Below are 27020 nucleotides of genomic sequence, written 5' to 3' on the forward strand. Positions count from 1 at the left end.
AACCAAATGAAGACAATTATGGCCAATTAGCCATCCCTTTCATTAAGAATGCAAACCAACCAAAGAACCATCTTTTGATAATAAATTTCAAACAATTCACCCCGCCAACCACCACTGCAAGTAATCAAGAAATTCAAAGCCAAATATAAACCTAGTTCATGATCCCTTAAGCAACTAAACCTTAAGACATCACCTAATTATTATGAAAAAGATTAATAACTCGATACAGTAACCATGGCAGCAAGAAACCAACTACGGCAGCCACAAACTCAAGACACAGCGGCAAGAAAAACTCGACAACGACGATTCGAAACGATCACAAACGTCAGCCAAGGTTTAACTAAGACATTCATAACATAATTTGCAAGTAAAATGACAGTAGCAATCCAACAACAAGATCGGAAGAATAATAGCAATAGGTTCACAAGTACGGCAAAACCGAAACGGCAACGAACGGAGGGATATTTACGTACCTTTCTTGATTACAACACGTAATGATTACAGAGATCGCTGAGTGGATGTGAATCGACGAAGAACAATCGAATTGAAGCTAAACAATGAGATACGAAATCAAGAACCGTTTGACAATATCAAAATATACTCCAAGAACATTTCGTTAAAGACATACCAGATCGAATGAACGAAAGGAGGAGATGAAGTTATGATTCCTGGGAATTTTTGGTCGTCAAAGTCGGCTAGGGTTTTCACAAAACGAAATAAAAAGAGTTTGGTCGAGTTATGGGGTCTATTTATAAACCCCACGATAATTTTCAGAACAAGGCGCGATGGCAGGCGCGTCGCGAGGCGCGACGGGCCATCGCGCCCTCTACAAATTTTCAGGACAGGGCGCGGCGCGAGGTGCGTTGGCCCTGCCGCGCCTGTCGTCGCGCCCTGCAGGCACTCATTATAAAACGGGCCCGAAACGGGCCCCGAGCCCGGCGACGAAGTGAATCTGATTCCGAACTTCAAAAATGGACTAATCGAGCCAAAACACGCGAGATACGGAAGATGAAACGAACGAATAACTATCGGAAACATAAACGGAAAACACGGGGTATTACAACGTTCGGCTTAAATCGCAAAAAAAGTGAAATGTTTGGATTTGTTTTGTAACATTTGTAAACATTTGGCATAAATCGCTAAAAAGTTGAAACGTTTGGATTTGTTTCGTAACATTTGTAATCGTTTGGCTTAAATTGCTAAAAATGTGAAACGTTTGGATGTGTTTCGTAAATTTTGAAACGTTTGGTTTAAATTGCTAAGATGGTGAAACGCTTGGATTTGTTTTGTGACGTTTGTATACATTTGGCTTAAATTGCTAAAAATTTGAAACGTTTGGATTTGTTTCGTAACGTTTGTAAACGTTTTGCTTAAATCGCTAAAAAGGGGAAACGTTTGGATTTATTTTATAACATTTGTAAACATTTGTCTTAAATTGCTAAAAATGTGAAACGTTTGGATTTGTTTCGTAAAGTTTTAAATGTTTGGTTTAAATTTCTAAGAAGATGAAACGTTTGGAATTTATTTTGTAACCTTTGTAAATGTTCGGCTTAAATCGCTTAAAAGGTGAAACAGTTGGATTTGTTTCGTAACGTTTTAAATGTTTAGATTTGTTTTGAAACGTATGAATTTGTTTCGTAACGTTTGTAAACGTTTGGCTTCAATCACTAAAAAGGTAAAACGTTTGAATTTGTTTCGTAACATTTTAAACGTTTGGCTTAAATCACTAAAAATATGAAACGTTTGGATTTGTTTCGTAACGTTTTGAAACGTTGTTTTGTTTCATAACATTTATGAACGTTTTGCTTAAATCGCTACAATGGGGAAACGTTTCGTGTTGTTTTGTAACGTTTTAAACGTTTCGTTTTGTTTCGTAATGTTAGTAAACATTTGGCTTAAATAGCTAAAAAGGTGAAACGCTTGTTTTGTTTCGCAACGTTTGTAAACGTTTGGCTTAAATCGCTAAAAAGGTAAAACGTTTGGATTTGTTTTGTAACGTTTATAAACGTTTGGCTTAAATCGCTAAAAAGGGGAAACGTTTGGATTTGTTTCGTACCATTTTTAAACGTTTGGTTTAAATCGCTAAAAAGGTGAAACGTTTGGTTTTGTTTCGTAATGTTTGTAAACGTTTGGAATTGTTTCGTAACGTTTTTTTCTTAACGTTTTAAATGTTTGGTTTTGTTTCGTTACTTTTGTAAACGTTTGGCATAAATCGCTAAAAAGGAGAAACGTTTGGTTTTGTTTCGTAATGTTTGTAAACGTTTGGCTTAAATCGCTAAAAAGGTGAAACGTTTGGTTTTGTTTTGTAATATTTGTAAACATTTGAATTTGTTTTATAACGTTTGTTTCGTAACGTTATAAATGTTTTGTTTGTTTCGTAACGTTTGCAAATGTTTGGTTTTGTTTCATAACATTTGTAAACATTTGGCTTAAATCCCTAAAAGGTGAAACGTTTGGATTTGTTTCGTAACATTTGTAAACGTTTGGGTTCAATCGCTAAAAAGGGGAAACGTTTGGAGTTGTTTCGTAGCGTTTGTAAACGTTTGGCTTAAATCGCTAAAGGTGAAATGTTTGGTTTTGTTTCGTAACGTTTGTAAATGTTGGGCTTAAATCGCTAAAAAGGTAAAACGTTTGGTTTTTTTTCATAACGTTTGTAAACATTTGGCATAAATCCCTAAATGGTGAAATGTTTGGATTTGTTTCGTAATGTTTGTAAACGTTTGGGTTCAATAGCTAAAAAGGTGAAACGTTTAGAGTTGTTTCGTAGCGTTTGTAAACGTTTGGCTTAAATCGCTAAAGGTGAAATGTTTGGTTTTGTTTCGTTACGTTTGTAAACGTTTGGCTTAAATTGCTATAAAGGTGAAACGCTTGGATACGTTTCGTCACGTTTGTAAACGTTTGGCTTTGTTTCGTAACGTTTGTAAACGTTTGGCTTAAATTGCTAAAAAGGTAAAACGTTTGGATTTGCTTCGTAACGTATTAAGCGTTTGGATTTGTTTTGTAACGTTTGTAAACGTTTGGGTTCAATCACTAAAGAGGTGAAACGTTTGGATTTGTTTCGTAACGTTTGTAAACGTTTGTCTGAAATTCCTAAAAAGGTGAAACACTTGGATTTGTTTCTAAACGTTTGTAAACGTTTTGCTTAAATTGTTAAAATGGTAAAACATTGGTCAATCTTTGTTAACGTATGGCCTAAATCTCTAAAAAGGTCAAATTTGTTTCGTAAATTTTGTAAACGTTTGGCTTAAATTGCTAAAAAGTTGAAACGCTTGGATTTGTTTCGTGAAGTTTGTAAGAGTTTGGCTCAAATTGCTAATAAGTTGAAACGCTTGGATTTGTTTCGTAACGTTTGTAAACATTTGGCTTATATTTTTAAAAAGGCGAAACGCTTGGATTTGTTTCGTAACGTTTGTAAACGTTTGGCTTAAATTGCTAAAAAGGTGAAACGCTTGGTTTTGTTTCGTAACGTTTGTAAAGGTTTTGCTTAAATCGCTAAAAATGTGAAACGTTTGGATTTGTTTCGTAACGTTTTAAACGTTTGGTTTTGTTTCGTAACGTTTGTAAAAACTTGGTTTAAATCTCTAAAAAGGTGAAACGTTCGGATTTGTTTCCTAGTGTTTGTAAACGTTTGGCTTAAATCGCAAAAAAGGTGAAACGTTTGGATTTGTTTCGTAATGTTTGTAAACGTTTGGCTTAAATCGCTAAAATGGGGAAACGTTTTTTGTTGTTTTGTAACGTTTGTAAATGTTTGGATATGTTTCGTAACGTTCTAAATGTTTTGTTTTGTTTAGTAACGTTTGTAAACGTTTGGCTTAAATCGCTAAAAAGGTTAAACGTTTGGTTTTTCGTTTTGTAACGTTTGTAAACGTTTGGCTTAAATCGCTAAAACGGAGAAACGTTTGAATTTGTTTCGTAACGTTTGGCTTAAATCGCTAGGGTATGTTTGCACCAAAATTAAAAATATGGCCAAAAGGCCATAAAAGCCCATTTTTTTTCAAAAGATAGAAAAAGTGAATTTCCAGAGGTGACTAGTTTGACTTCAGAGGTTGATTTCCAAAGGGTGACTAGTTTTACTTCAGAGGTTGAATTTTAAAGGTTGATTTGCAGAGGGTGACTAGTTTGACTTCAGAGGTTGATTGTGAAAGGTTGATTTCCAGAGGTTGACTAGTTTGACTACAGAGGTTGATTTTCAAAGGTTAATTTCCAGAGGACTATTCTAGAAGTTTAATTTCAGAGGATGATTTTTAAAGGTTGATTTCCAGAGGTTGACTAGTTTGACTTTAGAGGTTGATTTTCAATGGTTGATTTCTAGAGGTTGACTACTCCAGAAGTTTAATTTCCGAGGTTAACTTTAGAAGTTAATTCCAAAGGTTGACTCAATCTATGTCAGAGGTTGATTCCAGAGGTTGAGTCCAGAGGTTGATAAGTTATTCCTCAGGAGATTCAGACGGCCAAGTCCATTTTCAGAAGGTTAAACCCAAATTTGAGATGGTCAATAAATTATGTTTTAAATGGCCAATAAGCCCAAGATTTTATTTTCAGAAGAAAAGAAGTTAAAAAGCATGTGTAGCAGTAACAGAGACACGATTGACAGTTCCTAAAGATGGGGAAGAACGTGTGCAGTTGAAACATGAAGCAACAGTTTTCAAAAGATAAAGTTATAAATAAGAGAAGAACTTTACGATTTAACTTCCGCAGTTTCTACTAAACCACTTGTATTTTCATTTCATTCAATTAGTAAACACATTTACAATTGGATTCTTTGTTTTAGCATTACTTGATTGGAGTACTTGTTATAAGGTTAACCAAACCCCAATCGCTCGTTTTTAGAAGTTAAGTTCACAAATTGGAATCCGCTTCCTGGCACTCCCGCATTCACACACTTGTTACGGTTTTGACAAAAACACAAAACGCCAGTAACAATTTTTGGCACGCCCAGTGGGACACTGAGAGTCATGGCTAGAACTCGAAGTGAGAAAGGTAAAGATGTTATTGTATTCCAGGATATAGTGGATGATCCTACTACTACAAATGTAGGACATGGAGACTATGTGGCTCACATGGTCAGAAGCATTGAAAAAGAAAATTTGCCTCTAGGAGAGGCGAGTGATGATGTGCCTCCTGGATTTTGAGAGCAACATACACCAACTCGGCGAAATTCTGAGCCAAGATTGGTAGAGGCTTTAAACATGCTGTCAAAACCATGTTAGACATGAAACAGACTCAGGCTAGCTTCAACCAAGACATGCCGAGTTGACCAAGAAACATAACGTGATGGATAAGAAGCAGTTTGAAATGGAACGCTATTTGGCAGAATTGATAGTTGCTGTCAAAGTATCATCTCATGGTGGTGATGTATCAGAGGCTGTTAACACGGCCAAACAAAATCCTAACGGACTCGGGGGGCAATCATCTAGAGGAATCCATGAGATTGGGAGCACTAATCATGTGCCAATCTCGAACCCACCCTCTGAAGAAAGGTATGTACATCCTCACAAAAGAGATAAACCTGTTCATTATAATTCATTTAAAACTAATAGTCCAACTGGCCGGAATTATAGGCCGTTTAATGCAGGTGCTAATCATCCTGTCATGGATGATCCAGAGGTTAACCAAAATTACACTCAACCTTTTGGCACTGGAGGCAATTATTTTCCCCAGGAGAGGAGCCAACCTCTACCACACCAACCTGCAGCACGGCCCATTGACATGGAGGCAGTGAGAGAGGCCGTCCAGGAGTTGTATGGTCCAGGTCTGAGACAAGTAGACCGACCTCAACTCCACAAACCATTTCCAGACTATATTGACAGGGAAAATCCTTACCCTAGGGGATATAAGATCCCAAATATTTCGTTTTTGGAGAGGATGGCCACTCCACTACTGAACATGTTGCTAAATTTGCTGTTCAGTATGAGGTTTGGTCCAACCTTGATAATATTGCTAATTTTAAGTTACGTTTGTTTTCTAATTCCTTAACAGGTATGGCTTTTACATGGTATGCCTCCTTACCAAGGAACTCAGTCTTAACATGGGCAGAGATGGAAAGGTTGTTCCACACCCAGTTCTACCGGGCTGAGCCGTAGATTTGTATTGTTGAGTTATCTAGAATTTCTCAAAGGTCTGGGGAGGATGCCGACATGTATATCCACCGCTTTAAGAAAATGAGAAGCAGGTGCAAGATTGTCCTCCCAGAAACCGAGTATGTGAAAATGGCTCAGAGGGGCTTGGACATTGAGCTCCGTAAAAAATTCCAGGGGACTGAATTCAGGGACTTTTATGAGTTAGCTGCCAAAGTCTCTTAAAATGAAGAACTCCTGAGAGAAGAAAGCCACAAGAAGAAGGTGGCAATGGGCACTTACTATCAGGAGGTGGGAGCATATGAAACCGCAGTAGCCGACCTCACGGCCACCGAGTTCATGCACCTGCCCTATGTTGATTAAGAAGGCACCTGATGGCTGGAAGAAACAACAAATTTCCAATGCCCAACCTCTATTCACTTTTGAGGTATCAAAAACATAAGAAATTTTTGATTTTCTGTTGAAAGAGAAGTTCATTACTCTGCCTCCTGATCATAAAATGCCTTCAAAGGAGGAGTTGTAAGGTAGAGAATATTGCAAGTTCCACAACTCATGGAACCACTCAACCAATTCTTGTTGGAGGTTCAAAAATATTATAAAGGATAGTATTGCCAAGGCAGTTTTGAGATTCCCAGAAAAGAAAGAGGCACTTGTAATAAATGAGGATCCTTTTCCAGTAGTGGCGTCTGTGAATGCCAGTGACCTTTCAGAGCTTGACTTGAGGTTGTTGTTGGACATAAAGAGAAAGCTCCAAATCAGAGAACAAAATGATCAAAGAATTGAAAGGGAGAGGAGATCAGAGGTGAAGCAAGATTATAGAGGAGAGAGAAGGCAGGTATCTGGTTCTAGAAACTCTAATAATTTTGTTTCTACTAACAGTCCTCCTCTGAAAAAGCAAAACAGGGCCTCTTACTATCAAAGAAGGCCAAAAAGGCATGTCTTACCGGAGAGGCGATCCTTTGTATGGAAGAAGGAGGAACAGCCAAAAGCTCCTTTGGCACCTAGGGAGGAAAAGCCAAAATCTCCTTTGGCACCTAGAGAAAAACAGCCAGAGGTTCCTTCAAACTTTGAAAACCGTAAGAAAGAACAAAGATTTTTGTACCGCCATTGGTCTCTCCTAGTCCAAGGTGGCACACCAATAATCACAAGAAGTTCCCGCCTCTATTGACAAGAACTCAAAAGAGGAGGCTCTAAATTTTTGTTATCCATCCAAATGCTACTTGCGGAGGATTGTGGAAATCGGAGAAAATGGAGCGGCTTGCAACCACTTGTGGAGCAATTTTCGCCGTCTCGCCAAAAAGAGAAGCAATTTTAATTTTTTATTATTACTCTTCTTTCTTTTATTTTGCACTTTCTCATACATTGAGGACAATGCATTATTTTAGTAAGAGGGGTGGGAAAAGAAAAAATCATAATAATAAAAAAAACATTAAAAATAGAAAATATAAAATCAAAAATACATTTTTCTATATAATTTTAGTTTAAATTATGGTTAGAAATAGTGTGAGGAGGAAAAATCAAAGAAAAATGTGAATAGAAAAATAAATAAAGTTTTAACTTGAAATAATAAATATTTGTCAAATAATTAGTTTCAAACTTTGAATAAATGTAAGTACGATTTTCAATTCCAACAATAGTTAATGATGCTTGACAAATAAAAATGTTAATTTTATGACATGATTCGATTGGACTAGGGTGAATTCAATTTCTAACTTTTAGTAACCACTGAAACTCGATTGAAGAACTTGATACGTAATCATGACATGTTTGTTTTTTTATCAAAAATTGAGTCATGATACGTTAGACTTGATACGTAATCATGACATGAAGATTTTTGGCATAACTTGTAATACTTGAGTAAATGGCAAAACACAATATTATTTTTGAGAGTTCGAGCCTAATTTTCTTGTTGTGAGAATTGATTAACATGCTACATTTCTAGAACTTGCTCAGTGTCCGTTCAAAGTTACACGGTTGAGTTTTTGACATTTAGATGATCTTGGCATTTAGGTACACACAATTTATTTTTAGACCACTTAAATAGCCTACCCTTCATCCATTAGATTACACAATTTTGAGCCTTAGCCATTTTCTTGATTTTCACCCCACATTTTACACCTTTTATACCCTTCAAATCTTCACCTCTTTCAACACCTCAACTTGATTTGATCAACAAAGATTGAAGAAATGTGTGATTTTAGCTTGATGATGAAAAAAAAAGTGAACAAGTGCCGTAAAAAAATGCCTTACAATAAAAGAAAAGTAAAAGAAAACCAAAAGAAAAAGAAAACAAAGGCAATTAAAAAGAAAAGAAAGTTCACTTGTTCAAGAAAAATTCCAAGCTAGTCCACTATTTCACACTTCAAAGAAAAGTTGATTCAAGTCAAGTTATTTAAAAAATCCAAAAATATTACCTACTTTTATTTTCAACCCCATCAAAACCCAATAATAAAGACCAAGTGATTTTTGTCGAAAACCGAACCAAGTAGCGGAATCTGGGACTATAAACAAGCCTATGGTAAATTCGCATGTTTTTAATTCAGAGATAATTGTTGATTTCACACCTCAAACACATGAGTGTCGGAGTGAAAACATGTGAGGAATTAATGCCATTTGTTTACTTTTTACGAGTTTATGACATAATTTGCTTAAGTAAGAAAATTGACTATTTTTCACATGTCCCGCAAACGATGGTGATTCATTAGTGTTATTCAGTGTTGCATAAGCTAGAATGATAGTATTCTTGGTGTTATCAGATTATATCATTTTATTTTCGTCCATCATTTGTTTGTATCATTAATGGTTGTTGGTTTAGGAAATCTCACTTAATAGATTCATTAGTTCGGAAAATTAATTGTTGACTTGTATTTAACATGTTCCAAGCCGGGGTAGTTGTATTTAGGGCAAGATTAATGTTTGCTTAAGGATAAGCAAAGTTTTAGTGTGAGGAGGTTTGATAAGCTATTATTTTACGTAGTTTTTACAGCATTTATTCGTCAGTTTCAGTACTTATGCATAAAATAAAAGGTTAAATAGTTAGGATTTCGTGTTTTGTAGTTTTTAAGAATAAATATTAAATCTTATCATTTTGGGATAATTTATGATTGAAACAAGGTCAAATAGTTAAAGCCAGAAGAATTTAGAAAACCAGAGTCAAACCCAAGCCCAACTGGTTCGAGTTGAATCGAACCGGTCAAGTACCAAAAGAAGGCAATCAGCAGAAAATTGTATTCACACTCAAGAGAGTGATCTTTCTTGACTTGCACACAAAAAAGTGGGCTTTGATAATAAGATAGAAGCTCATTAAGGGAAGAAGCTATGCTCTTTTGGAAACAAGACAAAGTTAAAGATTGGTCCACTCAAGATTATTATGGAAGAACTTGATCATTACTCCACTTTCAAAGGAAAGAAGATATTCTCAACTTGATCATGATTCAATTTTCATATGGAAAGATTACATCTTTGTCTTGATCTCCACTCCAAGTGACTTTATAAATAAACCCCATTTGTGTAGAGAAAATATCATCACTTAGTGTAGTCTTAGGCTTAGCCACTACAAATACTCTTTTAGTATTAGTGTAGTCTTAGGCTTAGCCACTATAAATACTTAAGGTATAACTTATCCATTGTTATAATTCATATGACAATGGGTAACTAAACCTTTAGTTCGAGGGTTGATATGAACGTTTATTTATATAATTGATTGGCCTTGGATATTTTGGTGATTTATCGTGTTTCGGTTATTGAACTTAATGCTTGAATTAAATTTAGAAATTGATTCATGATACTTGTTTAGTTAACTAATTGAGAAATTGTTAATTAAATAGATCTAAATAATCTGAAACTTAAAGGACAATGCCACGAGGGTGGGTTGGAATTTAAGTAATCTTGAGTTTGCTTCACAATGACAATTTAGTTGGTTAATTGGTTTTTAGTAACACGAGAGTGAGTTAATTATCGATTAATTAATAAGTGTTGAAATTTGGTGTTGATTAATATTCTTCATTCTTGAATGTTTTTGATCAATTCATTCATTGCCTTATGTTTTAATTATTGACTCGAGAGAGCTTAGCTAAAATAGATCAGTTAATCAACAACGTATGAATTAATAACACGAGAGTGAGTTAATGAATACGTGTTCTTAAGGGTTTGCTTAATAAATATCTTTTAATCATTTGACAAGGTTCATTATAACACGAGAGTGAGTAAATTGCCTTTAGATTGGTTATTTGTTTATTTTTATCTGTGTTAACTCGAGAGAGAGCTATGGATACTTTAAACTAGCCTAAACTATAATTTTGGCAGTACAACTGAGTTGTGATCATTTCGGTCTTTGAAACTCGAGAGAGCGGGATTCAATATTTTAGAATAGCTCGATTCTAGATAATCACCAAGATATTCATTGTTCATGATTTTATATTCTTATTCGGAATTATCAATCCTTGAACCATTTACTCTTATTATTTCCAAAAATTATCTTTTAAATCATTTTTACTATATTGATTTAAATTACTTAATTTATTTATTAGTTGGTTACTTTTACATATTTTGGTCACAAACTCTCAACCCATTTTCGTAGCTAACCGGTCAAAAGGATTCTCAAAATTAGTCGTTAAATCCATTATCTCTGTGGGATCGATATCCGTACTTCCGGATTATATTACTTGTGCGATACCGTTACTTGCGGTTAAGCATCAACAATAACGTTTGGCTTAAATTGCTAAAAAGGGGAAACGCTTAAATTTTTTTCTTAACGTTTGTAAACGTTTGGCTTAAATTGCTAAAAAAGTTACGTTTGAATTTGTTTCATAACGTTTGTAAATGTTTGGCTTAAATCGCTAAAATAGGGAAACGTTTGGATTCGTTTCGTAATGTTTTAAACGTTTGGCTTAAATCGCTAAAATGGGGAAACATTTGGATTTGTTTCGTAACGATTGTAAATGTTTAGCTTAAATCGCTGAAAAGGTGAAACGTTCAATTTTGTTTTGTAACGTTTGTAAACGTTTGGCTTAAATCGCTAAAATGGTGAAACGTTTGTATTTTTTTCGTAACGTTTTACATGTTTGGTTTTGTTTCATAACCATTGTAAAGGTTTGGCTTAAATCACTAAAAAGGTGAAACGCTTGGATTTGTTTCGTAATGTTTTAAACGTTTGGTTTTGTTTCGTAACTTTTGTAAACGTTTCGTAACATTTATAAACGTTAGACTTAAATCGCTAAAAAGGTGAAACGTTTGGATTTGTTTCGTAATGTTTTAAACGTTTGGTTTTGTTTCGTAACATTTGGTTTGTTTCGTAACATTTGTAAACGTTAGACTTAAATCGCTAAAAAAGGTGAAACGTTTGGATTTGTTTCGTAATGTTTGTAAACGTTACGAAACAAAACCAAACGATTGCAACATTACGAAACAAATCCAAACGTTTCACCTTTTTAGCGATTTCAGCCAAACGTTTACCAAGGTTATGAAACAAAACCAAATGTTTCACCTTTTTAGCGATTTAAGCCAAACGTTTACAAACGTTATGAAACAAATCCAAACGATTCACCTTTTTAGCAATTTCAGCCAAATGTTTACAAACGCTATGAAACAAATCCAAACATTTCACCATTTTAGCAATTTAAGCCGAATGTTTACAAACGTTACGAAACAAAACCAAACGATTGCAACATTACGAAACAAATCCAAACGTTTCACCTTTTTAGCGATTTCAGCCAAACGTTTACCAAGGTTATGAAACAAAACCAAATGTTTCACCTTTTTAGCGATTTAAGCCAAACGTTTACAAACGTTATGAAACAAATCCAAACGATTCACCTTTTTAGCAATTTCAGCCAAATGTTTACAAACGCTATGAAACAAATCCAAACATTTCACCATTTTAGCAATTTAAGCCGAATGTTTACAAACGTTACGAAACAAATCCAAATGTTTCTTCTTTTTAGCGATTTAAGCCAAACGTTTACAAACGTTACGAAATAAATCCAAACATTTTACCTTTTTATTGATTGAAGCCAAACGTTTACAAAAGTTACGAAAAAAATGCAAACGTTTCGAAACAAATCCAAATTTTAAAATGTTATGAAACAAATCTAACCGTTTCACCTTTTTAGCGATTTAAGCCGAACGTTTACAAAGGTTACGAAATAAAACCAACGTTTACCTTATTAGCGATTTAACCCAAACGTTTACAAACGTTAGGAAACAAATCCAAACGTTTAACATTTTTAGAAATTTAAGCCAAACGTTTACAAACATTACGAAACAAATCGTGTTGTTTTGTAACGTTTGTAAACGTTTGGATATGTTTCATCACGTTTTAAACGTTTCGTTTTGTTTCGTAATGTTAGTAAACATTTGGCTTAAATCGCTAAAAAGGTGAAACGCTTGGTTTTGTTTCGCAACGTTTTGCTTAAATCGCTAAAAAGGTAACACGTTTGGATATGTTTCGTAACGTTTGTAAACGTTTGGCTTAAATCGCTGAAAAGGGGAAACGTTTGGATTTGTTTCGTACCATTTTTAAATGTTTGGCTTAAATCGCTAAAAAGGTGAAACGTTTGGGTTTGTTTCGTAATGTTTGTAAATGTTTGGAATTGTTTTGCAATGTTTGTTTCTTAACGTTTTAAACGTTTGGTTTTGTTTCGTAACGTTTGTAAACGGATGCCATAAATCGCTAAAAAGGAGAAACGTTTGGTTTTGTTTTGTAAGGTTTGTAAACGTTTGGCATAAATCGCTAAAAAGGAGAAGCGTTTGGTTTTGTTTCGTAACGTTTGTAAACGTTTGGCTAAAATCGCTAAAAAGGTGAAACGTTTGGTTTTGTTTTGTAACATTTGTAAACGTTTGAATTTGTTTTGTAATGTTTGTTTCGTAACGTTATAAATGTTTGGTTTTATTTCGTAACGTTTGTAAACGTTTGGCTTAAATCGCTAAAAAGGTAAAACGTTTGGTTTTGTTTCATAACGTTTGTAAATTTTTGGCTTAAATCCCTAAAAGGTGAAACGTTTGGATTTGTTTCGTAACGTTTGTAAACGTTTGGGTTCAATCGCTAAAAAGGTGAAACGTTTGGAGTTGTTTCGTAGCGTTTGTAAACGTTTGGCTTTAATCGCTAAAGGTGAAATGTTTGGTTTTGTTTCGTAACGCTTGTAAACGTTTTGCTTAAATCGCTAAAAAGGTAAAACGTTTGGTTTTGTTTCATAACGTTTGTAAACATTTGGCTTAAATTCCTAAAAGATGAAACGTTTGGATTTTTTCGCAACGTTTGTAAACGTTTGGGTTCAATAGCTAAAAAGGTGAAACGTTTGGAGTTGTTTCGTAGCGTTTGTAAACGTTTGGCTTAAATCGCTAAAGGTGAAATGTTTTGTTTTGTTTCATTAAGTTTGTAAACGTTTGGCTTAAATTGCTATAAAGGTAAAACGCTTGGATTCATTTCGTCATGTTTGTAAACGTTTGGCTTTGTTTCGTAACGTTTGTAAACGTTTGGCTTAAATTGCTAAAAAGGTAAAACGTTTGGATTTGCTTCGTAACATTTTATGCGTTTGGATTTGTTTTCTAACGTTTACACGTTTGGCTTCAATCACTAAAGATGGGAAACACTTGGATTTGTTTCGTAATGTTTGTAAACGTTTGTCTGAAATTCCTAAAAAGGTGAAACACTTGGATTTGTTTCGAAACGTTTGTAAACGTTTTGCTTAAATTGCTAAAATGGTAAATGTTTGTAAACCTTTGTTAACGTATGGTCTAAATCTCTAAAAAGGTGAAATTCTTGAATATCTAAAAAGGTGAAACATTTGAATTTGTTTCGTAAATTTTTGTAAACGTTTGGCTTAAATTGCTAAAACGTTGAAACGCTTGGATTTGTTTCGTAGCGTTTGTAAACGTTTGGCTTAAATTTCTAAAAAGGCAAAACGCTTGGATTTGTTTGGTACCGTTTGTAAACATTTGGCTTAAATGTCTAAAAAGGTGAAACATTTGAATTTGTTTCGTAAAGTTTGTAAGAGCTTGGCTTAAATTGCTAAAAAGTTAAAAAACTTGGATTTGTTTCGTAACGTTTGGCTTAAATTTCTAAAAAGGCGAAACGCTTGGATTTGTTTCGTAACGTTTGTAAACGTTTGGCTTAAATTGCTAAAAAGTGAAACGCTTGGTTTTGTTTCGTAACGTTTGTAAAGGTTTTGCTTAAATCGCTAAAAATGTGAAACGTTTGGATTTGTTTCGTAACGTTTTAAACGTTTGGTTTTGTTTCATAACGTTTGTAAGAACTTGGTTAAAATCTCTAAAAAGGTGAAACGTTTAGATTTGTTTCATAGTGTTTGTAAACGTTTGGCTTAAATCGCAAAAAAGGTGAAACGTTTGGATTTGTTTCGTAATGTTTGTAAACGTTTGGCTTAAATCCCTAAAATGGGGAAATGTTTTTTGTTGTTTTGTAACGTTTGTAAACATTTGGATATGTTTCGTAACGTTCTAAACGTTTTGTTTTATTTCGTAAAGTTTGTAAACGTTTGGCTTAAATCGCTAAAAAGTTGATTAGTTTGACTTCCAGAGGGTGACTAGTTTGACTTCCAGAGGTTGACTAGTTTGACTTCAGAGGTTGATTTTCAAAAGTTAATTTCCAGAGGACTATTCCAGAAGTTTAATTTCAGAGGTTGATTTTCAAAGGTTGATTTCCAGAGGTTGACTAGTTTGACTTTAGAGGTTGATTTTCAATGGTTGATTTCTAGAGGTTGATTACTCCAGAAGTTTAATTTCAGAGGTTAACTTTAGAAGTTAATTTTAAGAAGTTAATTCCAAAGGTTGACTCAATCTATATCAGAGGTTGATTCCAGAGGTTGAGTCCAGAGGTTGATAAGTTATTCCTCAGGAGATTCAGAGGGCCAAGTCCATTTTCAGAAGGTTAAGCCCAAATTTGAGATGGTCAATAAATTATGTTTTAAATGGCCCATAAGCCCAAGATTTTATTTTCAGAAGAAAAGAAGTTAAAAAGCACGTGTAGCAGCAACAGAGACACGATTGACAGTTCCTAAAGGTGAGGAAGAACGTGTGCAGTTGAAACATGAAGCAACAGTTTTCAAATAATAAAGTTATAAATAAGAGAAGAGCAGCCAATTTGCAACCCCCGATCAAATCCAACAAAAACCAGCCCAAAGGCAAAAACACTCAACACTTAGCATTCTAAATTTTCTTCAATCAGTAAAGAACTTTACGATTGAACTTCCGCAATTTCTACTCAAACGCTTGTATTTTCATTTAATTCAATTTGTAAACACATTTACAATTGGATTCTTTGTTTTAGCATTACTTGATTGGAGTACTTGTTATAAGGTTAACCAAACCCCAATCGCTCGTTTTAAGAAGTTAAGTTCACAAATTGGAATCCGCTTCCTGGCACGCCTGCATTCACACACTTGTTACGGTTTTCACAAAAACGCAAAATGCCAGTAACAATTTTTGGCACACCCAGTGGGACACTGAGAGTCATGTTTAGAACTCGAAGTGAGAAAGGTAAAGACGTTATTATATCCCAAGTTACAGTGGATGATCCTACTACTACAAATGTAGTACATGGAGACTATGTGGCTCACATGGTCAGAAGCATTGAAAAAGAAAATTTGCCTCTAGGAGAGGCGAGTGATGATGTGCCTCCTGGCTTTGGAGAGCAACAGACACCAACTCGGCGAAATTCTGAGCCAAGATTGGTAGAGGCTTTAGACATGCTGTCAAAAGCAATGTTAGACATGAAACAGACTCAGGCTAGCTTCAACCAAGACAGGCCGAGTTGACCAAGAAACATGAGGTGATGGATAAGAAGCAGTTCGAAATGGAACGCTATTTGGCAGAATTGATAGTTGCTGTCAAAGTATCATCTCATGGTGGTGATGTACCAAAGGCTGTTAACACGGCCAAACAAAATCCTAACGGACTCGGGGGGCAGTCATCTAGAGTAATCCAGGAGATTGGGAGCACTAGTCATGTGCCAATCTCGAACCCACCCTGTGAAGAAAGGTACGTACCTACTCACAAAAGAGATGAACCTGTTCATTATAATTCATTTAAAACTAATAGTCCAACTGGCCGAAATTATAGGCCGTTTAATGCAGGTGCTAATCATCCTGCCATAGATGATCCAGAGGTTAACCAAAATTACACTCAACCTTTAAGCACTAGAGGCAATTATTTTCCCAAGGAGAGGAATCAACCTCTGCCACACCAACCTGCAGCACGACCAATTGACATGGAGGCAGTGAGAGAGGCCGTCCAGGAGTTGTATGGTCCAGGTCTGAGACAAGTAGACCGACCTCAATCCCACAAACCATATCCAGACTATATTGTCAGGGAAAATCCTTACCCTAGGGGATATAAGATCCCAAATATTTCGTTTTTGGAGAGGATGTCCACTCCACTATTGAACATGTTGCTAAATTTGATGTTTAGTATGAGGTTTGGGCCAACCTTGATAATATTGCTAATTTCAAGTTACGTTTGTTTTCTAATTCGTTAACAGGTACGGCTTTTACATGGTATGCCACCTTACCAAGGAACTCAGTCTTAACATGGGCAGAGATGGAAAGGTTGTTCCACACCCAGTTCTACTGGGCTGAGCCGTAGATTTGTATTGCTGAGTTATCCAGAATATCTCAAAGGTCATGAGAGGATGCCGACATGTATATCCACCGCTTTAAGAAAATAAGAAGTAGGTGCAAGATTGTCCTCCCAGAAACCGAGTATGTGAAAATGGCTCAGAGGGGTTTGGACATTGAGCTCCGTAAAAAATTCCAGCGGATGGAATTCAGGGACTTTTATGAGTTAGCTGCCAAAGTCTCTGAAAATGAAGAACTCCTGAGAGAAGAAAGCCACAAGAAGAAGGTGGCAATGGACACTTACTATCAGGAGGTGGGAGCATATGAAACCGCAGTAGCCGACCTCACGGCCACCAAGTTCATGCACCTGCCCTATGTTGATTAAGAAGGCACCTGATGGCTGGAAGAAACAACAAAATTCCAATGCCCAACCTCTATTCACTTTTGAGGTATCAAAAACATAAGAAATTTTTGATTTTCTGTTGAAAGAGAAGTTCATTACTCTGCCTCCTGATCATAGAATGCCTTCAAAGGAGGAGTTGAAAGGCAGAGAATATTGCAAGTTCCACAACTCATGGAGCCACTCAATCAATTCTTGTTGGGGGTTCAAAAATATTATAAAGGATAGGATTGCCAAGGCAGTTTTGAGATTCCCAGAAAAGAAAGAGGCATTTTTAATAAATGAGGATCATTTCCCAGTAGTGGCGTCTGTGAATGCCAGTGACCTTTCAGAGCTTGACTTGAGGTTGTTGTTGGACATAAAGAGAAAGCTCCAAATCAGAGAACAAAATGATCAAAAAATTGAAAGGGAGAGGAGATCAGAGGTGAAGCGAGATTATAGAGGAGAGAGAAGGCAGGTATCTGGTTCTAGAAACTCTAATAATTTGGTTTCTACTAACAGTCCTCATCTGAAAAAGCAAAACAGGGCCTCTTTCTATCAAAGAAGGCCAGAAAGGCATGTCTTACCGGAGAGGCGATCCTTTGTGTGGAAGAGGGAGGAACATCCAAAAGCTCCTTTGGCACCTAGGGAGGAAAAGCCAAAATCTCCTTTGGCACCTAGAGAAAAACATCCAGAGGTTCCTTCAAACTTTGAAAACCGTAAGAAAGAACAACGATTTTTGGTACCGCCATTGGTCTCTCCTAGTCCAAGGTGGCACACCAATAATCACAAGAAGTTCCCGCCTCCATTGACAAGAACTCAAAAGAGGAGGCTCCAGAGGTTGAGGGCATTTGCAAGAAATGAGTTGCAGTCCAGACACTTGGAAAACCCCAGAAAATTTGTTGTGAAAAAGGGGTCAAGAGAGATCTTAATCCAGAAGGAGCAACCTGGAAGCCAAAAATCTTCCGAGGCAGTGGAAGTGAAAAATAAAACTTCCCACGTGCCTTCGAAGAAGGAAATTTTAGACATGGAGTTGGAAGCTTTTCTGAAAGGAGAATTTTCAGGAGATGGCATGAACTTAGATGACCTCCTAGAAGATGACATGGAGCTGGATGATCTTGTGGATGAGGAGATTTTAAAAGAGGGCATGAGACTAAATGACCTCTTGAAAGAGGATATTGATGATACTCCACCAGTTAAGGAAAGCGGCAAATTTCAGAGGAGATCTCTAGAAAATGGTGATTTAGAGTCAGACACAGAAGGCGAGAAGAAAACCTCCATCAAAGTGGGTGAAATCAAAATCCCCCTCACTTGCAATGCTTTTACTCTAATTCTGTCAAAAGATTTTAAAGGTCCAGATGTGCATGGAACCTCCAATGATTATGATGAGGTAGAGGAAATTCAAAGGGAGGAATCTAAATTCCCAAAGGATGAGTGTCGCAGTCTGGTTACTATATAAGAGGCGACTAATGGAGGGCCAAAGAGGGTAATTTTTAACAAATCAGCAGAGGCAATGACTAAATACATCAAGTGTCTGTATATTAAAGCTCACTTCAATGGCAGGCCAACCTCTAGGGTTCTGATTGATAATGGATCGGCAGTCAACATTATGCCATTCAAAATGCTACACCTTCTGGAAAAAACTACAGAATCAAAAGTCATTTGGGAGAGATCGGGGAAACGAGTACCGTCCACTTCGCCAAGTTCCATATTAGCACGGCGAGATGCGATTTCTTCCATATCCAAGGTCGTAAGTGGAGAGCTTGAAGAAGATTGACCGAGAGATTTCTTGCCCTTTGATGAAGGAGTTGGTTTGGGTGCCATGTTATGAATGATATGATATGAAGATGAAGAAGTAGAATTTCTTTGAAAGTTTAGGGACTAAAAATGAAGAATTTTGCTTTAGAAAAGTGAGAGAAAATGAAAGAAAGATTGTAAATGAGAATAGCCCTCAAGATGGCTTTTTATAGGCCTTTAAAACCCTTAAAACGGTCATAAACTGCTAGTTTTTTTGAAAATCTAGCCGTTTTGACAAGTGTCAAAAACGGTCAAAAATTTGAAAAACAGGCATGTATCGCGCCTTTGATATGTGTGTCGCGCCCATGATATAGGTAACTAGCCGTTATTTTCAAAATTTGGCTATATCGCGCCCGCTACACATATATCACGCCCGAGATTAAAACAGTGGCAAAAGGGCTTGTTTTCTGTTTGAATATCTCGGTCGTGATTCGTATATCACGGTCGTGATTTGATCACGCCCGTGATATATTCATCACGGTCGTGATACATGAGGTTTCAGAAAAAAAATGCAATTTTCTTGATGTCAAGCCTTAATTCCAATACACATGGATAATTAATGATTGAAAGACACAAAAAAAATGTAAATATTATAAAATGGGACATTCATATATATTGGGCCAATCAATTAAAACAAAATAGAAATCAAGTAGAAAATCATGACAACGAGATAAACCATAAATCACATTAATTCAAAGTACTCCCATCAAGCATACCAAGCTCTCGAATGATAAAATGCATACGATCTTCATTAAGAGGCTTGGTAAAAATATCCGCAAATTGGTTAGTTGTATCGATGAATTCGACTACAACATCCCTTTTTGCACATGATCACGTATAAAATGATGGCGGATATCTATGTGTTTACTCCTAGAGTATTGAATAGGGTTCTTGGATAGGTTGATAGCACTAGTTTTGTCACATTTGATGGGAATGTGACTAAGTGTGACACCATAATCCAAAAGTTGTTGCTTAATCCAAAATTTGAGCACAACAACAACCGGCCACTACATACTCGGCTTCCGCGGTTGACAAAGCCACAGATACTTGTTTCTTGCTACTCCATGAGATCAAACTATGACCTAGAAATTGGCAAGTCCCGGAGGTACTTTTACGGTCTAAGAGACAACCCGTATAGTCGGCATCGGAGTAGCCAAGCAACCTAGGTTCCACATTTCTAGGATACCAAATTCCTAGGTGTAAAGTGCCATGTAAATATTTAAAAATACGCTTGACGGCATGCAAATGGGATTCCTTAGGACAAGCTTGAAAACGAGCACATAAGCACACACTAAACATTATATGGGGTCTACTAGCGGTAAGATAAAGGAGAGAGCCAATCATACCTCTATATATTGTAATATCAATGCATTTACCCGATTCATCCTTGTCCAATTTAGTTGTGGTGCTCATAGGTGTCTTGCTACTTGATGAGGTCTCCATGCCAAATTTCTTTAGCATTTCCTTGGTGTACTTGGATTGATTTATGAAGATGCCATCCTCATGTTGTTTGATTTGAAGTCCAAGAAAGAACTTAAGTTCCCCCATGAGACTCATTTCAAACTCCCTAGTCATACACTTAGAAAAATCTTTACAAAGAGACTCATTAGTAGCACCAAATATAATATCATCAACATAAATTTGAACAAAAAGAATATCATGCTTATGAGTTTTAGTAAAAAAAGTTGTATCAACCTTGCCTTTTGAAAAACCATTTAAGAGTAAAAAGTTACTCAACCTATCATACCAAGCTCTAGGAGCTTGTTTTAAACCATATAAAGCCTTGTTGAGTTTGAAAACATGTTGTGGATGCCGGAAATCTTCAAAACCGGGAGGTTGTTTAACATAAACCTCGTCCTCTATAAAACCATTTAAAAGGCACTTTTGACATCCATTTGAAAAAGTTTGAAATTCATGCATGATGCATAAGCCAATAACATACGAATTGCTTCTAATCTAGCAACCGGAGCAAAAGTCTCCTCATAATCAATGCCTTCCTCTTGATTATAACCTTGGGCAACTAATAGGGCCTTGTTCCGAGTTATCACTCCGCTTTCATCTAATTTATTTCGAAAAACCCATTTTGTTCCAATAATGGTATGACCATTAGGAGCAGGGACTAACTCCTAAACTTTATTCCTTGTGAATTCATTGAGTTCATCTTGCATAGCAATCACCCAATGTTCATCAACTAGAGCTTCACTAACATTAGTGGGCTCAAATTGAGATAGGAATTTAACATTTGCAAAAGTACGGAATTGAGAGCGAGTACTTACTCCCCTTGAGGGCTCACCAATAATTAAATCTTGAGGATGACTTTTCTTGAAAGCCCAATCCTTAGGTAAGTCGGGTTGATCTGGAGTAGGAGATTCAGGTTCAACCTTATTCTCCACTAGAGGTGGTTGAGGCATCGCTACTTGACTTGTAGGAGCTACTTGATTTTCAACCAAGGAGAGATCCTCAAAAGTACCTAAAAAGTCATGAACAGACGACTCCTTTTCCGGAAAATCCTTGGAGGACTCATCAAATACCACATGCATAGACTCCTCAACAACTAAGGTGCGCTTGTTAAAGACTCTAAAAGACATGCTATTAGAGGCATAGCCCAAAAAGACACCTTCATCCGTTTTGGAATCAAATTTTCCAAGGTCATCCTTGGTGTTTAATATGAAGCACTTGCATCCAAATACTCTAAAATAAGATATCTTCGGTTTTCTTCCTACCCAAAGCTCATAAGAAGTTTTGTTCAAAATTGGTCTTTTGAAAATACGATTTGAAACATAGCATGCGGTGTTCATAGCTTCGGCCCACAAGTAATGAGGTAAGCCATACTCATTGAGCATAGATCGAGCCATTTCAACCAAAATGCGGTTTTTCCTTTCAACAACCCCATTTTGTTTAGGCGTTCTAGGAGAAGAAAAGTTATGAAAGATACCATTTTCTTCACAAAAAGTTTTAAAGGATTCATTTTGAAATTCGGTTCCATGATCACTTCGAATACTTGAAATAGGTAAATGTTTTTCTTTTTGAACACGCTTTGCAAAACTTTTAAAACCGTTAAAAGCTTCATTTTTATGAGCCAAGAATATAACCCAAGTGAATCTAGAGTAGTCATCAACCAACACAAATGCATAATGCATGCCACACAAACTAGCAACTCTCATAGGTCCACACAAGTCCATGTGAAGCAATTGTAATGGTCTAGTGGTAGAAACAACATTTTTAGCTTTAAAAGAAGACTTGTGTTGTTTTCCCATTTGACAAGGTCCACACACTTTGTCTTTTGAAAAATTTAGCTTGGGCAAACCTTTGACAAGTTCATCCTTGCTAACCTCATTTAAGAGGTCTAAGCTAGCATGACCAAGTCTACGGTGCCACAACCAAGATTCATCGCTAAGTGATGGTAAACACTTGCCATCTCGGTTTTCAAGCGTATCCAAGTCAATTATGTAAGTGTTTTGCCTTCGATGTCCTTTGAAGATAACCGTGTTATCCATTGGTTGGATAACATAGCAAGCCTTGGAATCGAAATTGACATTATAGCCCTTATCACACAATTGACTTACACTTAAAAGGTTATGTTTTAGACCATTAACAAGCCACATATTTTCTATAGACGGAGAAGAAGAGTTACCTATATTTTATCCCCACAACTTGACCTTTGGCATCATCACCGAAGGTGACATTTCCCAACTTTTTATGTTCCAAGTGGGTGAAGTTAGAGATATGGTCCGTCATGTGCCTAGAAGAACCGCTATTGACATACCATTTGGTTTTATTCACAACAGTTTCTTTTGGCACCTAGAACAAGTAAACTCAAATTTTAGGTACCCAAATCACATTGGGTCCTTGGAAGTTAGCACTAGAGTAGTCCAAGGGAATTAACCTCAATTGGACCTTTCTAACATAGCAATCAACATTCTTATGACCATATCTCATGCAATAAACACATTAAAGTCTAGGGGTCATGTGAGCATAAGATGGATAAGTCTTGGCTCTAGGAGCCTCACATGTGTGAGCATAGCAATGTGCACAAGAGTGATCATAAGTGTAAGCATGGGCATTGTTATGAGAGTGAGCATAAGGATATGAATGAACATGATTCTTTTTCATACTTCTCTTCTCCCATTTGTGACTATATTGAGGAGCATGGGTATGTCTAGGGGGTCTTGTACCCACTTTTCTCTTAGGCTTAGGAGCCACAAATGACTTAGCATTGGGAGCTTGAGCATACCTCTTCTTCACCTCTTTTGGTTTGACCAAAGAAGGAGGAACTTCTATAGAGGAAGTTTGAGATGAAGAAGCCTTCACAAAAGTAGTCACACTTGAGGAAGAGGGGTTGTGACTATAGCCAAGCCCAAATTTTATGTTTGGGTTTCTTTGGGAATCAAGAAGATTGTCCAAAGATTCATTCCCTTTGTGAAATCTTGAGATAGAGCTATTTAGAGAAAGAATTTCACTCTTTAGTGTTTCATTTTCCTCAAGCAAAATATTGACATCTTGCTTAGGGATATATTCTAAAGAGGACTTTAAGTCTTGAATTTCTTTCTTCAAATTGAGCATCTCAATTTTAGCCATAGAGGCTTCCTTTTTGAAAAGCTTTATTTTGGCATGATAGTCACTACATTTGCTAGTTAGTTCATTTATCATGTCATGACATTCATCATCAATCTCATAAACCAAGGAATCATCAACCAACACATTCTCAACATTTACAAAACAAGAGGCACTAGGGGTATTTTTCACAACAACAATATCACTAGAGCTATCATGAGGTTCTATCCCTACACCATCCCAAGAAATAAAAGGTAGAGCACTTACCTCGGATGGAGACTCATCAACTAGAGCCATGAAGCAAAGGTTTGCTCTTGCCTCTTCTTGGCAATCTTCATCGGATTGATAATCACTATCATCATCCTAAATGGTGATTAATCCTTCTTATCCTTTTGAAAGAATTTCCTTTGCCCTTGTCGACATTCCGGTCTAATATGACCCGGTTTGCCACAACCATGGCAAGTAACATCTCTTCTAGGAGTAGGAGTCTCTTGTTTGGAGTTGGATGATCGCTTGAAGTTTGAGGACTCACCCTTTCGCTCATATTTTTGAACTTGAGACTTCTTTCTTGTTCTCCATTCTCTTACTTTCTTAGACAATAGCACCATCTCTTTATCATCTTCTTCATCAGTTGCATTAACCTCCTCTTCAACCTTACTTTCAATTGCTTTAGCCTTCAAAGCAATTCCCTTAGTTTTCTATTCAGGAGACTTCTTCAATTCTTGAATTTCTTTCATGTAGGTCATCTCATGAAGAAGTAAGTTTCCGATAAGCTCATCGGTTCTCAAATTCCTTATGTCATAGGATTCCTCAATGGCGGTTATCTTCGATTGCCAATCAAGGAGAGGCAATGAACGAAAAATTTTGCCATTGATTTCACCAAGAGTATAGTGCTTACCAAGCTTCTTGAGATTGGTAGTAATGCCAAAGAGTTTATTGGTAGTTTCGGTGAAGGTCTCATTTGGCTTGTTCTTGAACGCTTCATATTCTCCAATGAGAAGCTCAACCTTCTTGTTCTTGACTTAAACCGTTCCTTCATGGTAGTTCTCAAGAATCTTCCACATATCATGAGCCGTTGTGCAATGTTGAACCCATCCTTGTTCTTCTCTACACAAAGAGGAAATAATCACACAAATAGCCTTCCGGTTGAGAGCATTAGCTAGAACTTGATCCTTGGTCCAATCTTTTCTTGGCCAAGGTATAATACCACCATTGAACTCTTGAGTAGGAGCCACATAACCATCAAGAAGCATATGCCATTAATTCACACCATCCATATCAAGATAGTTTTCCATACGGAATTTCCAATTTGGATAATCCGTTCCATCAAAGAAGGGACGGAGAGTATGAGTGAAATGTTTGGTAGCCATTTGGATCGAAGAACTCGCAATTAAGCAATAAGATGAGTAACCTTGCTTTGATACCAATTGAAATCCCTAAATAGCTACCTTAGAGGGGGATGAATAAGGTTTAGTGAGTAATTAAAATTTAGTAGGAGTTTAAGAGAAGAGAAATTAACACAAGCAATTTAGAGTGGTTCGGATTACAAATTAATCCTACTCCACTACTCAATCTAAGATTGAGATTTTAGAATTCACTAATGGATTGTGCTTTAAAGCTAAACACAAACTTTACAAAAGAGATTTCCAAGAGATAATTTCAAACTCACAAAATGTTTTTCTAAGGATAAACACAAACCTACAACACTAATGATTGAATCACAATGGTTACTCAATCAACAAAAGAAGTAAGCAATCAATAAATGATGCACAATAAATGTAGTGAGAATAAATTGAATGCTTGAGTATGTTTTTTATTGCTGGAGTGTCTAACCTCATAAATGAGGTAGACAAGGGGTATATATAACCCAAAGAACAAACCCTTGAAGCTTCTAGAAGAAAGCTCAAAATTTTGCTGAATTTCAGCCGGTCGCTCCCGTGATACTTCCATCACGCCCGTGATGTTTGAATCTTCAAGATTCCACCAATGGGAGAAGGCCAGGTGTCACCATATGATAGGGGTGTTCAGAAAGAGCTGTTGGACCTTCAACGGTCACATTGATCGCGCTCGTGATAATCTTGTGGCGCCCGTGATTAAAGTCAAACACAAGATGGGTTTTGGTCTTGTCATGAATCACGACCGTGATGTTATCCATAGCGCTTGTGATCAGTATATCTCGCCCGTGATGGAAAGGGCATCTCGGGCGTGATATCCTACTGGAACTAGTTTGAATTCCGATTTTTCGATTCTCGCTAGAAAGCTCTGATTCGACCCGGGATAGTTTCTATATGTTCCTACACACTGATTAACATGATTAGGCTCTTTAAATTGATTGTCAAACTCAAAATTAGGGTTCAAATGGGACTTGGTCCAACAAAACGTTTACAAACGTTAAGAAACAAACCCAAGCGTTTCACCTTTTTAGCAATTTAAGCCAAACGTTTACAAACGTTCCGAAACAGATCCAAGCGTTTCACCTTTTTAGCAATTTACACCAAACGTTTACAAAAGTTCTGAAACAAATCCAAACGTTTCATCTTTTTAGAAATTCAAGCCAAACATTTACAAACGTTACGAAACAAATCTAATCATTTCACCTTTTTAGCGATTTAAGCCAAACGTTTACAAACATTACGAAATAAATCAAAATATTTCACTTTTTAGCGATTGAAGCCAAATGTTTACAAACGTTACGGAACAAATCCAAATGTTTCACATATTTTGAAATTTAAGCCAAACATTTACAAACGTTACGAAACAAATCTAAACATTTCACCTTTTTAGCGATTTAAGCCAAACGTTTACAAACGCTACGAAACAAATCCAAACGTTTCACCTTTTTAGCGATTAAAGCCAAACGTTTACAAACGTTACGGAACAAATCCAAACGCTTCGCATATTTAGCAATTGAAGCCAAACGTTTACAAAAGTTTCGAAACAAAACCAAGCGTTTCACCTTTTTAGCGATTTAAACCAAACGTTTACAAACGTAACAAAACAAATCCAATCGTTACACCTTTTTATCGAATTAAGCCAAACGTTTACAAACATTACGAAACAAATCCAAGCGTTTAACCTTTTTAGCAATTTAAGCCAAACATTTACAAACTTTACAAAACAAATCTAAACATTTCACCTTTTTAGCGATTGAAGTCAAACGTTTACAAATGTTACGGAACAAATCCAAATGTTTCACATATTTAGAAAATTAAGCCAAACGTTTACAAACGTTACGAAACAAAACCAAGCGTTTCACCTTTTTACCAATTTAAGCCAAACGTTTACAAACGTAACGAAACAAATCCAAGCGTTTCACCTTTTTAGCAATTGATGCCAAACGTTTAAAAACGTTACGAAACAAATCCAAGCAATTTACCTTTTTAGCAATTTAAGCCAAGCGTTTACAAACATTATAAAACAAATCCAAACGTTTCAACTTTTTAGCGATTTAAGCCAAATGTTTATAAACGGTAGGAAAAAAATCCAAACCTTTCACTATTTAGCGATTTAAGCAAAACGTTTACAAACGCTACGAAACAAATCCAAACGTTTCCCCTTTTTTGCGATTGAATCCAAACGTTTACGACACTAATCCAAACATATGACCTTTTTAGTTATTTAAGCCAAACGTTACGAAACAAATCA

The 27020-nt window shown here is 36.3% G+C and overlaps 1 protein-coding gene across 1 annotated transcript; it reads right to left on the reverse strand.

Moving 5' to 3' along the window:
* Nucleotides 1-24073: 24073 nt before the first annotated feature.
* Nucleotides 24074-24628, reverse strand: LOC126668076 (uncharacterized). The gene is made up of 2 exons (XM_050361294.1): nucleotides 24404-24628; nucleotides 24074-24346 (listed from the first exon to the last, which is right to left on the reverse strand). Exons 1-2 carry the CDS (start codon nucleotides 24626-24628, stop codon nucleotides 24074-24076), a joined length of 498 nt encoding a protein of 165 aa, XP_050217251.1.
* Nucleotides 24629-27020: the final 2392 nt, after the last annotated feature.

Source organism: Mercurialis annua, linkage group LG1-X, assembly GCF_937616625.2.
Source record: "Mercurialis annua linkage group LG1-X, ddMerAnnu1.2, whole genome shotgun sequence".
Taxonomy (NCBI): Eukaryota; Viridiplantae; Streptophyta; class Magnoliopsida; order Malpighiales; family Euphorbiaceae; genus Mercurialis; species Mercurialis annua.

Bases quoted from the DNA above. Each gene is read 5' to 3' on its own strand.
- LOC126668076 (XM_050361294.1), bottom strand. From the start codon at position 24,628: ATGCTTCTTGATGGTTATGTGGCTCCTACTCAAGAGTTCAATGGTGGT. The intron at 24,347-24,403 runs GTTTAAGTCAAG...GAAGCGTTCAAG, and splicing joins AGAACTACCATGAAGGAACG to AACAAGCCAAATGAGACCTT.